Source organism: Oncorhynchus kisutch, unplaced genomic scaffold (assembly GCF_002021735.2).
Source record: "Oncorhynchus kisutch isolate 150728-3 unplaced genomic scaffold, Okis_V2 Okis05a-Okis16b_hom, whole genome shotgun sequence".
Classification (NCBI taxonomy): Eukaryota; Metazoa; Chordata; class Actinopteri; order Salmoniformes; family Salmonidae; genus Oncorhynchus; species Oncorhynchus kisutch.
This window is the reverse complement of record NW_022261982.1, coordinates 148,936-164,168: the sequence shown is the minus strand read 5'-3', so window position 1 is coordinate 164,168 and position 15,233 is coordinate 148,936. Positions and strand designations below refer to the sequence as shown.

The 15,233-nt window shown below is 46.6% G+C and overlaps 1 protein-coding gene across 1 annotated transcript in view; it reads right to left on the bottom strand.

Annotated features, from left to right (window-relative positions):
• Positions 1 to 224: 224 nt before the first annotated feature.
• Positions 225 to 15,233, bottom strand: part of atp7b (ATPase copper transporting beta) — a 17,964-nt gene continuing 2,955 nt past the window's right edge. The window contains 21 exon segments of the mRNA XM_031813512.1: positions 225 to 902; positions 1,871 to 1,973; positions 2,114 to 2,231; positions 2,356 to 2,559; positions 2,844 to 2,986; positions 3,769 to 3,915; positions 5,079 to 5,271; positions 5,489 to 5,671; positions 5,902 to 6,096; positions 6,229 to 6,363; positions 6,493 to 6,647; positions 7,155 to 7,282; positions 7,512 to 7,603; positions 8,107 to 8,340; positions 9,387 to 9,398; positions 9,400 to 9,571; positions 9,696 to 9,772; positions 9,952 to 10,113; positions 10,323 to 10,486; positions 10,648 to 10,899; positions 12,974 to 13,820. Of these exon segments, the coding sequence (XP_031669372.1) occupies positions 626 to 902; positions 1,871 to 1,973; positions 2,114 to 2,231; positions 2,356 to 2,559; positions 2,844 to 2,986; positions 3,769 to 3,915; positions 5,079 to 5,271; positions 5,489 to 5,671; positions 5,902 to 6,096; positions 6,229 to 6,363; positions 6,493 to 6,647; positions 7,155 to 7,282; positions 7,512 to 7,603; positions 8,107 to 8,340; positions 9,387 to 9,398; positions 9,400 to 9,571; positions 9,696 to 9,772; positions 9,952 to 10,113; positions 10,323 to 10,486; positions 10,648 to 10,899; positions 12,974 to 13,820 (3,993 nt within the window). The 3' untranslated portion in view covers positions 225 to 625.

The window sequence follows — 15,233 nt, the reverse complement described above, 5'->3', positions numbered from 1 at the left end:
ATTCTCTCACGGACACAGAATGATGTGTATCTTTAGCTCTGAAGATGTAGTAAAAGTCTTTCTGATGAGGTTCTACAAACACAATGCTTTTCATTTAGAAGGTGATTATACACCTATGGCCTACTTACAGGCCTACATGTACATTTTGATGGAGATGTTTTGTAAAAGCTTAATGAGATGGGCTACGCAAGCAAGTCAAGGGAAGTACAAAGCAGAAACCTTGGTGGATTTTACTGAAATATATTTGGACTACAGGGACAAATGAACCATTAGAACACACTCAAAACAGACAATAGGTGGGCAAACCACACATGACAATCCCCCGAAAAAAAGTTCACAATGAATAACATTTCCTCATAATGTAAACTGAAAAGCCATATTGTTTAACCGCTTGTGATAAAAAGTGTCTTGAAAGATTTAAAGAAAGTAACTTTGTGAATGATTAATTTCTAGGTATTGATTTATTTCTCAGTTATCGTTCAGTCAAATATTAAAATACATCTAATTGACATGAAGAGGATGAGACTAAGGAATGTGGACAGTTTCCCTTGGACCTTTCCATCAGATGGTTTCCATAGGACAGGCAGTTTCCCTTTCGACATAATGTCCTCTACCTGGCACCTTGCTACACTACGAGGCCCACTTCCTTCTCGTGGTCCAGCAGGGAGCAGCGGTCCTGGAGAGAGGGGGTGGATGGACCTCGGCTGGCCGGCTGGCTGGAGAGGGAGATGGGCAGGGAGAGGCGGCTGCCCTGGCTCAGGCGCTCCCAGGCGCCGCGGAGGGAGGGAGGGGTGCGTCGCCGGTCGTCCAGACCCACGTGGGTGCTCACCTGGCTGGGGCTCAGGCTCTTCATGTTCCCCTGGGCCCGGAACTCATACGTCTCGATTGACGTCTTTTTATACCTGGAGCAGGCAGAAGCAGGAGAGGACTGAGGTCAGTTTTAGTAAGAGAGAGAGCAAAAGGAGGGAAGCTCCCTCTACCAAATTATGGCTTAGCGAATTGGCAAATACTGTACACTTACAAAGAATGAGATATATTCTAACATTTGATCAAATCTGTCAGCCTTTCCTCTCCTACTTGGACCAGTTGGCGCTGTGGATTTGTACATTTTAACACACTCTCAATTCTAATATTTTAATCTACCTTTAGGCAGCATGTGCTGGCCCCGCCACCCGAGCAGTTGGGAGGGGAATAGGGGGGAATAAGGGGGTGACATCTACCCCCTGTCTTTCTACACCTCCTTGTTCTGTAGGTCTTGGTTTGTATTATTTGTTTTGTACCCAGAACTCTGGGTCTTGTTGTTCCTGTCTGCTCTTTTATGTTTAAATAAGAATTGCAGACTTGTCTTTTATACCTATACACCATTCTGGTGCGTGTTCAATAAAAAATATTTGAACGAGTAAACGAGAGTATGAGGAGGATGGGGAGAAAAGTGTAGAGACAGAGACTTGTGGCGTGTTAATATAGGCAGAATAACGTGTGAGTGAGTAAGACAAACATAACATGAAAACATGTGGCATATAAGGAACAGAAAAGGAGAGAAAGATTGAGACATTTACACTGTTTTCCATAAATAAAGGAGGGAGTTGGAGTGGTTCCAAATAGTGAACTAGATACAGCTGAGAGGTCAAAGTGCACTGTGTTCAGTCTGTGTAGTGTTCAGTGAGTGGGCTGCTGCAACAGAGACACTCTGGACATGGTGCCCTGGGCTGTTCTACAGGCACACGCTACTTTACTCAGGTTACTATGGAAACGCTTCTCAATGGACCGAGTTTACAGTGAAGAGATTGAGATTACACAGCAAAATCCCCAACAGACAGAGAGATAGATGGAAGGACGGACAGACAGAGAGGCAGAAGCATACACTCACAGTTTTAACAGCAGGGAAGAGATGACCACAGACACAGAGGAAGCTGCCATAGCTGCTGAACCCATCCATGGCTGTAGGACCAGACCAGCGGGCAGAAACACACCTGGATGGGTACAGTGCAACCCAGCTTTACTACACACACAACTGCACTGTTGGTGCTAGGATCACAGGCATTTTGCTACACTCGCAATAACATTTGCTAAATATGTGTATGCGACCAATAAAATATGATTTGTTACTGACCTGCGGCGATGGGAATCCCTACCAGGTTGTAGATGAGAGCGAAGACAAAGTTGATGCGTATCCTCTGAACAGTCTTCTTGGACAGCTCAATACAGGCCACCACGTCTAACAGATCATTCTACGTAGAAAGGAGAAGAAAAAAAAACTCAAATAACTGAAGTTCCTTTGGGACAGAAAATACACCCAGGAGACCAGGATGTAGTTAACATCCCAACCACACCCCACCCCACACTGCTCCTCACCCTGATCAGCACCACGTCAGCTGCCTCTATGGCCACGTCTGTGCCCGTCCCTATGGCGATGCCCACGTCGGCGCGGGCGAGGGCGGGCGAGTCGTTGACCCCGTCACCCACCATGGCCACCCTCAGACCCCTCTCCTGCAGCTCCTGCACCTTGGCCACCTTGTGGGACGGCAGCACCTCCGCAAATACCTTCCTGATGCCCACCTGGAGGAGGGACAGAGACACAATTCAGACGTGTGTGTGTGTAATGAACACCACGCTGCTTGCTTAGCAAGTACCACTTCCTCCTGATTCAGCTCACACCAAGACTCGAACCCAGAACCTCTGTCTTGCTAGCACACGTGACGGCCCTCCCAAAGAGTCTTACCAGTCGGCACCACCATAAAATGTACAATTTGGCGGCACAAGTGGCGACCCTTCAGGCTGAGGAGTTTCCCACATCCCCCTGTGCTGCACATGCATGCGTGCGGTCTCTATCTTTCTCTTACCTGTGTGGCTATAGCCTTAGCAGTACGTCTGTTGTCCCCAGTGATCATGACCACCTCTATCCCCATGCTGAGTAAAGTATGGACAGCCAGGGCAGACTCGGTCTTCACTGTGTCTGCTATGGCCAGCATGGCACACAGTACACCTAGGGCATAGGAAGAGGAGATGGAACATGTCCCCGACACAGAACGGTGAGGTTGACGCAGGGGATTGACACATATCCCTTGTTCAATGTATGTACCTCATAGATAAACCACTGTTGGAGTAGGACACAGTCCTGAGGGTCATAGATAAACCACTGTTGGAGTAGGACACAGTCCTGAGGGTCATAGATAAACCACTGTTGGAGTAGGACACAGTCCTGAGGGTCATAGATAAACCACTGTTGGAGTAGGACACAGTCCTGAGGGTCATAGATAAACCACTGTTGGAGTAGGACACAGTCCTGAGGGTCATAGATAAACCACTGTTGGAGTAGGACACAGTCCTGAGGGTCATAGATAAACCACTGTTGGAGTAGGACACAGTCCTGAGGTTCATAGATAGACCACTGTTGGAGTAGGACACAGTCCTGAGGTTCATAGATAGACCACTGTTGAGAGACAGTTCAGGACTATTACAATATGTGTCCATAACCTGACCCAGTGGGATGTGAAGGCTTTTCCTCTGTTGGACCCCCCCCCCCCAAAAAAAAAAAACCACCTTCTGTTAGTTTTGTGAACTAACACTCGCACTTGACTTTTTCCACTTACCAGCACTGACTCTGCTGACAGATACTTTAATGAGGAAAAATGTACTTACTCTGACTGATATGTATGTGGTTGTCCCACCTAGCTATCATGAATGCACTAACTGTAAGTCTCTCTGGATAACAGTGTCTGCTAAATTACTCAAATGTAATTGTCTGTAAATGGACTGAGACTGTACCATCTATAGCTACCAGGATGGCTGTCTGGCCCTTGGTCTCGTGGCTGGACATGGCGTCATCCACGTCAGCTCCTACATGAAGCCCGTTCCGCCTTATCCACTCTCTGTTCCCGATCAGGACCGAATAGGAGGGGCTAGCTGAGGCACCTGGACAACACACAAAACACCATTAGCAATGGAGTGGACTTCAAGGCTAGAAACCTTCTACATTGTAGAATAATAGTGAAGACATCAAAACTATGAAATAACACATATAGAATCATGTAGTAACCAAAAAAGTTTAAAACAAATCAAAATATATTTTATATTTGAGATTCTTCAAAGTAGCCACCCTTTGCCTTGATGACAGCTTTGCACACTCTTGGCATTCTCTCAACCAGCTTCATGAGGAATGCATGTCAATTAACAGGTGTGCCTTCTTAAAAGTTAATTTGTGGAATTTCTTTCCTTCTTAATGCGTTTGAGCCAATCAGTTGTGTTGTGACGATGTGGTATACAGAAGATATTATGGCAAGAACAGCTCAAATAAGAGAAACGACAGTCCACCTGTCACACCCTGATCTGGTCTTTGTGAGATGCAGAGTCGGTGAACAGATGATCTCCATATGTGTGGTTCCCACCGTGAAGCATGGAGGAGGTGGTGTGATGGTGCTTTCGCTGGTGACACTGTCAGTGATTTATTTAGAATTCAAGGCACACTTAAGCAGCATGGCTACCACATAATTCTGCACCGATACGCCATCCCATCTGGCTTGAGCTTAGTGGGACTGTCATTTCTTTTATAACAGGAAAATGACCCAAAACACACCTCCAGGCAGTAAGTGGCTTTTTGACCAAGAAGGAGAGTGATGGAGTATGCATCAGATGACCTGGCCTCCACAATCACCCGACCTCAACCCAATTGAGATGGTTTGGGATTAGTTGAACCGCAGAGTGAAGGAAAAGCAGCCAACATGTGCTCAGCATGCGTGGGAACTACTTCAAGACTGTTAGAAAAGCATTCCTCATGAAGCTGGTTGAGTGAATGCCGAGAGTGTGAAAAGCTGCCATCCAGGCAAAGGGTGGCTACTTTGAAGAATATAAAATATATTTTGATTTGTTTAACACTTTTTTGGTTACTACATGATTCCATATGTGTTATTTCATAGTTTTGATGTCTTCACTATTATTCTACAATGCAGAAAATAGTAAAAATAAAGAAAAACCCTTGAATAAGTAGGTGTGTCCAAACTTTTGATTGGTACTGTACATCATGAGTACAACCACCAAGTAAAGGGGTAAAAACTGTGATGTTGTAAAGCAACACTGACCTGACACTGACACAGTATCACCGATCAGGCTGCTCTCATCAGTCGTGGCCCCCTGCAGTGTGACTTGGGTATGACAGGAGTCCTGGTCACCCTCCAGCAGTACCTCCTCAATGTTAGACACCTTACAGCTGATCCCACAGCCTGGCACCGACTGGAAGTCCTTACAGGAACCCAGAACATCTGTCTCCAGCTCCTGATATACATACGGACAGGCGCTCGCTCACACTAGTTATTTATTTCATTATATTGAGCCCATTCTTCACTAGGTAAGTTGACTGTGAACATTCATTCTCATTTATATCAACGACCTGGAGAATAATTCCAGGGTAAAGTGGATAGAATGACCTTGTCTGTGTTTATACAGTGGCTAAAGCACAGATACCTGGTAGATATCAATGAAATACCCTCACCTCTTTGCAGTGCTTGGCCACAGCCATCCCCAGTGGGTGTTCACTGCTGGCCTCTGCTGTGCCCACCAGTGCCAGGACCTTACGCAGGGGCAGCCGTGCCCTCTCCCACAGCACCAACACCCTGGTCACCCGCGGGACACCGTTAGTGATGGTGCCCGTCTTATCAAACATCACTGCACCGATCTGAATGGGAGGAAAGGAGGGAGTGGAAAACACTGTCATTTTCCTTCTGTGTTACTGCTGGTAGCTTTAGCTGTGGCTTTTAGGGTTAGAGCAGTGGAAAATGCCTGTCATACATGTACAGCTTCACACTAATTCACCATAACCGACTCTACCCTGTACCCGGCCCACAATACAGTTTGGAAAACACTGGACGTTTACGGGTTGGGAGGTAGTAAATAGAGGTGCATTGCCTTGTGGGCCATCTCCAGCGGTTCCCCTCCCTTGATGAGGATGCCGTTCTGGGCTCCGACCCCCGTGCCCACCATGACAGCTGTCGGGGTCGCCAGGCCCAGAGAGCAGGGGCAGGCGATGGATAGGACTGTGATGGAGGCCTGGAAGGCGAAGCGGACAATAACATCTGTCTTGGGGATGTTCTCATCGTAACCCTGTGAGGTTGAAACACACAAACAGAAACACACACACAAACACTATGATTCAGAACGGATCTTTTCATTCAGAAAGTACATCAATGCCATAAGGCTTTGTTCTGAGTTTGATAAGCTCTTGTGGTTACTCACAGGAAAGTACTCCTTCACAACATGGAAGTTGACAAAGCCGATCACCAGCCAGACCAGCAGTGTTAGCACTGAGGCAATGACTATGAAGGGTACAAAGTAGCCACTCAGTCTGTCTGCAAACTGCTGGATGGGGGCCTGGTCCAACAAGAGATGTTTCAGATACTTAGAAAATATAATTGTCTTAAATGTAATCTTACACAGGTAATTGTAGCCTACAATCAAAGACGTCCCATCTTGACCTTGGCCATAAAGTGGTTTGTTTACCTTGGATGTCTGTGCCTCCTCCACTAGCTTGACTATCTGACAGAGGGTGGTGTCTGCTCCTACGTGGGTGGCCTGCACCAGTAGAGATCCGTGGGCGTTGATGGAGCCAGCTATCACTGAACTGCCGGGCTTCTTACTCACAGGCATGGGCTCACCTGACCACAGAGAGAACATTGACCACCCCATCAACCATGGTAGACCACCAAAGAACCATAATGACTACCAGCAACCACCGATACAGACTACTAAATGACCACAATGACTACCAGCAACCACCGATACAGACTACTAAATGACCACAATGACTACCAGCAACCACCGATACAGACTACTAAATGACCACAATGACTACCAGCAACCACCGATACAGACTACTAAATGACCACAATGACTACCAGCAACCACCGATACAGACTACTAAATGACCACAATGACAACGATCGTCGTTAGCGGTGAATAGAGTCATGCTACCTATATTTTCAATGCATTTCTCCACACTAGGTGGGTCATGTAGTGGTATTTTGCTACTATTAAATAAAAAAGGTGCATTTACATGCCTTTACCCTTCACTACAACACAGTCAATCACCAATAGACCACAAAAGGACCATAATGACAGTAAACCTCTATGGCCCATTGGCTCCCCAACAAAACGGTTCTTACCTGTGATGAGGGACTCATCTGCCATGGAGCTTCCCTCGATCACCTTCCCATCCACGGGGAACTTTCCCCCAGGCACCACCTTCACTATGTCTCCTCTCTGGACCAGCTCCACCGACACCTGCTCCTCACTGACACACACACACGCATGTACGCACACAACACAGACACAGTACTGATTTATTGTGGTGAAATATTCTCAGAATAGTTTATGGACACAGCTATTAACAGATTGTAAAGAAATCATGGCTAAGGCAGGTTTGATTATATGAGGCCAATATAAAAATAAACATCACATAAAATAAACATATTTTTCCACAAGTGTTCACTGTGGGAAAATGAAGCTGGGTTTAGGTTCACCTGAGGATGGAGTGGTCAGGACCTAACGTGACCACAGTGGCATCAGTAGCCTGCAGTGACATCAGCTTGGCCAGTGCTTCAGATGTCTTGCTCTGCAGAACAGGAACAGGAAACACTGAGACAATGACGTGAGTGGGTGTTGATTAAACCTGGGAATTACCAGCCGACCTCAGCATAAGTCTTTAGCCTGTAGTCTGGTGATTGCTTTCCCACACTGACACCATAATAACACAATCATATAACCATAAATGCCACAAAAACTGATCAGATATGACCTAGAATAACCCCCTGGTGATCCACCATCCATAAAGCTGAGAGCAGAAGTACTTCCAACCAAAAGGACTTTAGCTGTGGTCCAGGTAAAGGAAAGTGGAATGCAACCCGCATAACTAATCGTAGGAGATTAGAGTATAGAGTATAATGGAATAGAGTACAGTAGTGTAGAATGGAATAGAGTACAATAGAGTAGAAAATAATAGAGTAGAATAGAGTAGAGTAGAATACAATTGAGTAGAATATAATAGAATGGAATAGAGTAGAATATAGCATAATAGAATAGAGTAGAGTAGAATAGAGTAGGGTAGAAAAGCCATACCTTTGCTATGTGCTCCAGCCACCGGCCCAGGGCGATGAAGACGAAGAGCATGGGCGGGGTGTCAAAGAAGGTGACAGGGCTCTGATTGGCTCTCTCTGCCATCGCCACAATGAGGACCACAACTGAGTAGATGTAGGCGATGGAGGTTGCCAGGACGATGAGGACGTCCATGTTAGCCGTGCGGTGTCTCAACGAGCGGTACGCCTGGATGTAGAAATAACGACCCCCGAAGATCTGATGGAGGAGTAGGATATGGGGGAGGGAAAGAAGAGGAGAGAGAGAGCAAGAGACAGAGAGAGATTGAGAAAGAGAGGTATAAAGAGAGAGAGCGAGAGACAGAGAAAGATTGAGAAAGAGAGGTATGAAGAGAGAGAGACAGAGAGATTGAAAAAGAGAGGTATGAAGAGAGAGAGAGAGAAATGTGACGTACAGTTATTATATAATGGACTGCGACATACAGTAGATAAGCAGTATCAGGGCTTGGTAGGGTCCTATAGTATCTGGGGGTCACAGACACATCTACAGTACTGAGACTGAGCCAGTATCAGGGCTTGGTAGGGTCCTATTGTATCTGGGGGTCAAAGACACATCTACAGTACTGAGACTGAGCCAGTATCAGGGCTTGGTAGGGTCCTATAGTATCTGGGGTCACAGACACATCTACAGTACTGAGACTGAGCCAGTAGCAGGGCTTGGTAGGGTCCTATAGTATCTGGGGGTCACAGACACATCTACAGTACTGAGACTGAGCCAGTAGCAGGGCTTGGTAGGGTCCTATAGTATCTGGGGGTCAAATACACATCTACAGTACTGAGACTGAGCCAGTAGCAGGGCTTGGTAGGATCCTATAGTATCTGGGGGTCACAGACACATCTACAGTACTGAGACTGAGCCAGTATCAGGGCTTGGTAGTGTCCTATAGTATCTGGGGGTCACAGACACATCTACAGTACTGAGACTGAGCCAGTATCAGGGCTTGGTAGGGTCCTATTGTATCTGGGGGTCAAAGACACATCTACAGTACTGAGACTGAGCCAGTATCAGGGCTTGGTAGGGTCCTATAGTATCTGGGGGTCACAGACACATCTACAGTACTGAGACTGAGCCAGTATCAAGGCTTGGTAGGGTCCTATTGTATCTGGGGGTCAAAGACACATTCACAGTACTGAGACTGAGCCAGTATCAGGGCTTGGTAGGGTCCTATAGTATCTGGGGGTCACAGACACATCTACAGTACTGAGACTGAGCCAGTAGCAGGGCTAGGTAGGGTCTTACTATACCTGGACAGGTGTTACAGAGCAGGAAGAAGGCCAGGTTGAGGAGGGAGAGGCCTGGGAGAAGGTTCTGCTCCTCGGGCATAGAGCCACCGTGTTCCTCGTGCTGACTGTCCATCACCATCATGTAGATCATCAAGCCCATGACTGGCACCCCAAACACCAGACTGAACAGGAACGAGTTCTTCCACCTGGAACACACACACACACACAGGACGCATATGCAGAGAGGAGAGTGTGTTAAAACAATTCAAGGTTGATCCAAAAACACGTATCTCAAGTCAAAATCGACAGACGACCAAAATAGATACGTACTGTTGAATCTCTTCCCCATGATCCAGGTTGTTCCCAAAGCCTTCAGCTTTCATTAGAGACGCCCCAAAGCCCAGCCCCTAGAACAGACAGAGTTACTACAGTTGTAAATATGGGTAAGAATATGTACCAACACTGTAATTGCACAATGTGAATATATAGGTGATCAAAACAATTACAAGATGTTGGTGATGGAAAAACAAATGTAGCAACCAAATTTAAAGAGACATGACAGCAAAGTAAACTTATAGCTAGCTACCTCAATCACTCTGATGATGTCACGAGCTCCAAGCACTTCTGGGTCAAACTTGATCTGGGCTTTATTGGTTGCCAGTGCAACTGAGGCTTCTAGAATCCCTTTGGTCCTGGTGAGTTTGGACTCAATGTTATGGACACATGACGCACATGTCATCCCAGTTACCTACACATGAGATGAGCAAAACTAATTTAAACTTAATGCAGCTGTACCAGACAACACGTTGGCCCAATGTAGTACTGCACTAAACATCAAAGAAAATGTATTTAGCCAAGCATAGAAATGTATTTAGCCAAGCATAGAAATGTATTTAGCCAAGCATAGAAATGTATTTCTTCTTTCTCCATGTTCTCTCAGCCAATGAGAGGACTCACAGAGAGGTCCAGTTTCCCATCCATAACAGCATTGTCCTCTATCAGTGTGGCACCGAAGCCTAGACCCTCTATGAGCTGTGTTATCCGCTTGGCATCAACAATACCAGGGTCATACTTCACCTCCGCCTTACCAGCCATGAGGGCAACCAGCACTGAGATGACACCTGGAACACACAATGTTGTGCAGTTAACCCCTAACCAGGGAAAGTGGCATCACCACAAAATACTTGTTTATCCTCATGATAGAAACTGTACTGCCAGGTCAAGCGTTCTGCTTAGTGACTCTATGGGAAATGACAGTGACCTAAAGGATAACATCACCCACCTCTGTGTTTGACTAAGTTCCTCTCAATGTTGGCCACACAGGAGGCACAGGTCATGCCTGTCACACGGATGAAGCACTTCTGAACCTTCCCCTCCTCACCAGCAGTGGCCATCTTGGTAGAGCCAGAGCTACCGTTAATGGAAGCCTTGGTAGAGCCAAAGCTACTGTGAGCCATTCTGGGGGAGTGGGGGGAAAGGGGAGTCTTTCGTCTTTGAAGGGGAGGGGTTAGTAGAGTTTCTGCAGAACCAGATTCTTCAGGAGAAAAGAACACAACATACACTGCTCAAAAAAATAAAGGGAACACTAAAATAACACATCCTAGATCTGAATGAATTAAATATTCTTATTAAATACTTTTTTCTTTACATAGTTGAATGTGCTGACAACAAAATCACACAAAAATTATCAATGGAAATCAAATTTATCAACCCATGGAGGTCTGGATTTGGAGTCACACTCAAAATTAAAGTGGAAAACCACACTACAGGCTGATCCAACTATCGTTAAAACAAGTCAAAATGAGGCTCAGTAGTGTGTGTGGCCTCCGCGTGCCTGTATGACCTCCCTACAATGCCTGGGCATGCTCCTGATGAGGTGGAGGATGGTCTCCTGAGGGATCTCCTCCCAGACGTGGACTAAAGCATCAGCCAACTCCTGGACAGTCTGTGGTGCAACGTGGCGTTGGTGGATGGAGCGAGACATGATGTCCCAAATGTGCTCAATTGGATTCAGGTCTGGGGAACGGGCGGGCCAGTCCATAGCATCAATGCCTTCCTCTTGCAGGAACTGCTGACACACTCCAGCCACATGAGGTCTAGCATTGTCTTGCATTAGGAGGAACCCAGGGCCAACCGCACCAGCATATGGTCTCACAAGGGGTCTGAGGATCTCATCTCGGTACCTAATGGCAGTCAGGCTACCTCTGGCGAGGACATGGAGGGCTGTGCGGCCCCCCAAAGAAATGCCACCCCACACCATGACTGACCCACCGCCAAACCGGTCATGCTGGAGGATGTTGCAGGCAGCAGAACGTTCTCCACGGCGTCTCCAGACTCTGTCACATGTGCTCAGTGTGAACCTGCTTTCATCTGTGAAGAGCACAGGGCGCCAGTGGCGAATTTGCCATTCTTGGTGTTCTCTGGCAAATGCCAAACGTCCTGCACGGTGTTGGGCTGTAAGCACAACCCCCACCTGTGGACGTCAGGCCCTCATACCACCCTCATGGAGTCTGTTTCTGACCGTTTGAGCAGACACATGCACATTTGTGGCCTGCTGGAGGTCATTTTGCAGGGCTCTGGCAGTGCTCCTCCTGCTCCTCCTTGCACAAAGGTGGAGGTAGCGGTCCTGCTGCTGGGTTGTTGCCCTCATACGGCCTCCTCCACGTCTTCTGATGTACTGGCCTGTCTCCTGGTAGCGCCTCCATGCTCTGGACACTACGCTGACAGACACAGCAAACCTTCTTGCCACATCTCGCATTGATGTGCCATTCTGGATGAGCTGCACTACCTGAGCCACTTGTGTGGGTTGTAGACTCCGTCTCATGCTTACACTAGAGTGAAAGCACCGCCAGCATTCAAAAGTGACCAAAACATCAGCCAGGAAGCATAGGAACTGAGAAGTGGTCTGTGGTCACCACCTGCAGAACCACTCCTTTATTGGGGGTGTTTTGCTAATTGCCTATAATTTCCACCTGTTGTCTATTCCATTTGCACAACAGCATGTGACATGTATTGTCAATCAGTGTTGCTTCCTAAGTGGACAGTTTGATTTCACAGAAGTGTGATTGACTTGGAGTTACATTGTGTTGTTTAAGTGTTCCCTTTATTTTTTTGAGCAGTGTATTAACAAGACCGTTGGTTGGATGGGTTATGCATGGATGGAGAGAGAGTGCTTTCAGTGTAAGGGGGGGGTGACATAAAAGAACCAAACTGGTTCATAATCCGTTTATAAGCTTGTTTTACTGGCCCCAAGTCTGGGTAATTCAAGAACACTTGATGCCACACTAGAAAGCACACTTGTCTCGTTTCCAAGGAGACCTGTGCGCAAATGCTGCCTACTCTCCACCAATAGCAAGGCTGGATGGAAATAGAATGCTTTGAACAGCATTGTCCATTGAAAGCAGTATTACTGTATGCCCACCGCTGTGAGACTGCCAATTTGGTGAGTTTGGAATGTTGAAGTAATCCATTTCTCTGCATTCTGTACAACAATGTACCTACTCAGTTGAGCCACCCTCCCCATATTACATGAATGAAATGTCTGATTAGAAAAGTGTAGTTGTAATTTTTGTTCAATTTCTAAGGTGAAATAAACATATTAAGCATACCTATGAGTGAAGCATCAAATCCCATGTCTTCAATGGCTGCCCTTAGTTCCTCTGGCTGAGTCAGACTGGGGTCAAAGGTGACGGTCCCCCGTTCCTCCTTTAATGACACCGCTATAGAACACACCCCAGTCATCTCAGAGATCTTGCCCTCTATGGACTGGACACATGAATTACAGGTCATCCCTACAATCCCAATGACAGACGTCCGAGTCAGTGAATCCAAGATGGAGGATGACACAGGTGTCTCCCCTTGACCACAATCTATACTTGTGTCTTTGTTCGTAAGAGTCGCACCAAATCCCATGTTCTCAATCTGTTCCTTTACCTCCTCAGATGTCACTGTGTGGGGCTGAAATTGTACTACTGCCTCTTGATCGCTCAGAGACACCTTGATGTGCAGAACCCCAGGCAGAGTCCCTATCCGTCCCTCGATGGAGCGCACACAGGACTGGCATGTCATTCCCTTCACCCTGATCCTCGTCAGGGACTCTGTGGCCTCCGTCTCCCCGGTCTTAGTCACCTCTTCCCCAGCCATATCCACGACGCCGTAGCCCATGGCCTGGATCTCCAGAGATAACTCCCTGGTAGAGATAGATGATGCGTGATAGTCCACCTGAGCCAGGCCACTGGCCACAGAGAAGTTGACAGACACCACTCCCTTCAGGCTAGCGACGTGGCTCTCGATGGCCTGGATGGAGGACTTGGGGGTGAGGCCAGAGAGCTGGAAAACAGCCCGGGAGAGGGCCTTAGGCTGGGGGTAGAGCTCACTCTGACTCCCAGGCTCGTAGGCCAGGTTCTCATAGGTCTGCTTCTGGGAACACCAGGCCTCACAGGGACACATCTTCTCCTTAAGAGAGGGTCAGAGAGGTAGAGGACGAGAGCAAGAGAGAGAGAAAAGATTGAGATGCACATACTTGATCATGTCAGTAATATGTAGGCTCAGTGTTTTCAGAAGTCGAAGCAGCAAGGTTTTTTATAGTCCTTTAAATACTGGATGCCATAAAAAGCTGATTGCAATCAGCTCCTTGAAATCTTGAGTTAGATTTGTTCACCCCTTAAAAAGGCTTGAAGCAGAGGACAAGTTAGGTCACCACTGCTTCACAATGAATTCTCCAGTGTCAACATCGTTAGTGGCCCACCCTGGGAACGTACAGTACTTCTGGTCATCCACTGTATGAGGATGGAGCACATAGACCAGAGACTGCTGGTGTAAAACAAAGGTGTTGAAAGACCCATGGATTACTAGAAGCTCCAGGCCCACGTGACCATAAGTAACCCTGCTCACACGGTAACAATGTGACTCTGCTTAGAGTCAACGCTCATCTGGATCTGACACCCAGGCTAAGAGGAGGAGAGGAGAGGCCAGGGAGCATTCGGTGCATTGGCAGTCATTGTGAACACCACCGATGCCATTTTGTAATATGGTAAAACTGCAGTCTACCATACAATAAGAATTAACACCACCTCACCTGATCAATATGAACTCCTGACCTTGTGTCACATGTGGGCAATACATTTTCACAATATTTGTTTCATTACTGTATATTAGCCTACATTACTGTATATTAGCCTACAGTACTGTATATTAGCCTACAGTACTGTATATTAGCCTACATTACTGTATATTAGCCTACAGTACTGTATATTAGCCTACAGTACTGTATATTAGCCTACAGTACTGTATATTAGCCTACAGTACTGTATGTCCTATGAGGAAACTCACAGCTCACACTGTCTGTTAAATACTAAGATACTCCATGTTTGTTAATGGGAATGTCAACGGAGAGAGAGCTTTCTATGTACAGTAGTAACCTCAAACCAACGGGTCAAGGGATAGATGTGATATGAACACACAACATGGTCGGACTTTCGTGGCTCAAAACAATTTTTTCACAGATTTCAAATACATCAATTCAGAATTTATAAATAAATTCAGAATTTTTGTGAGCAGTATAAGGCCATACATGTATATCTAAAATGGGAATATACATTTAAATGTAAACAGTTAAACACTAACTGACCGGTTTCTTCTTACCTTTAGATCAGCCTGATTTGCTACCCTCTCATGGTCTGCGGTTTGTCCGTCTGGTACAGCTGTCCTAACAGCGCAAGGCGACTGACATTCAACCATACAAACCTCAACCTGTCCCACGACTGACGGCTTCGAAACATATTTAGTAAGGCTACTTATCGGATTTTGCGAAAACATGGTCACTTCTCTGTGGTTCTTTATTTGTTTCTCACAACACCCAGAGAGGGC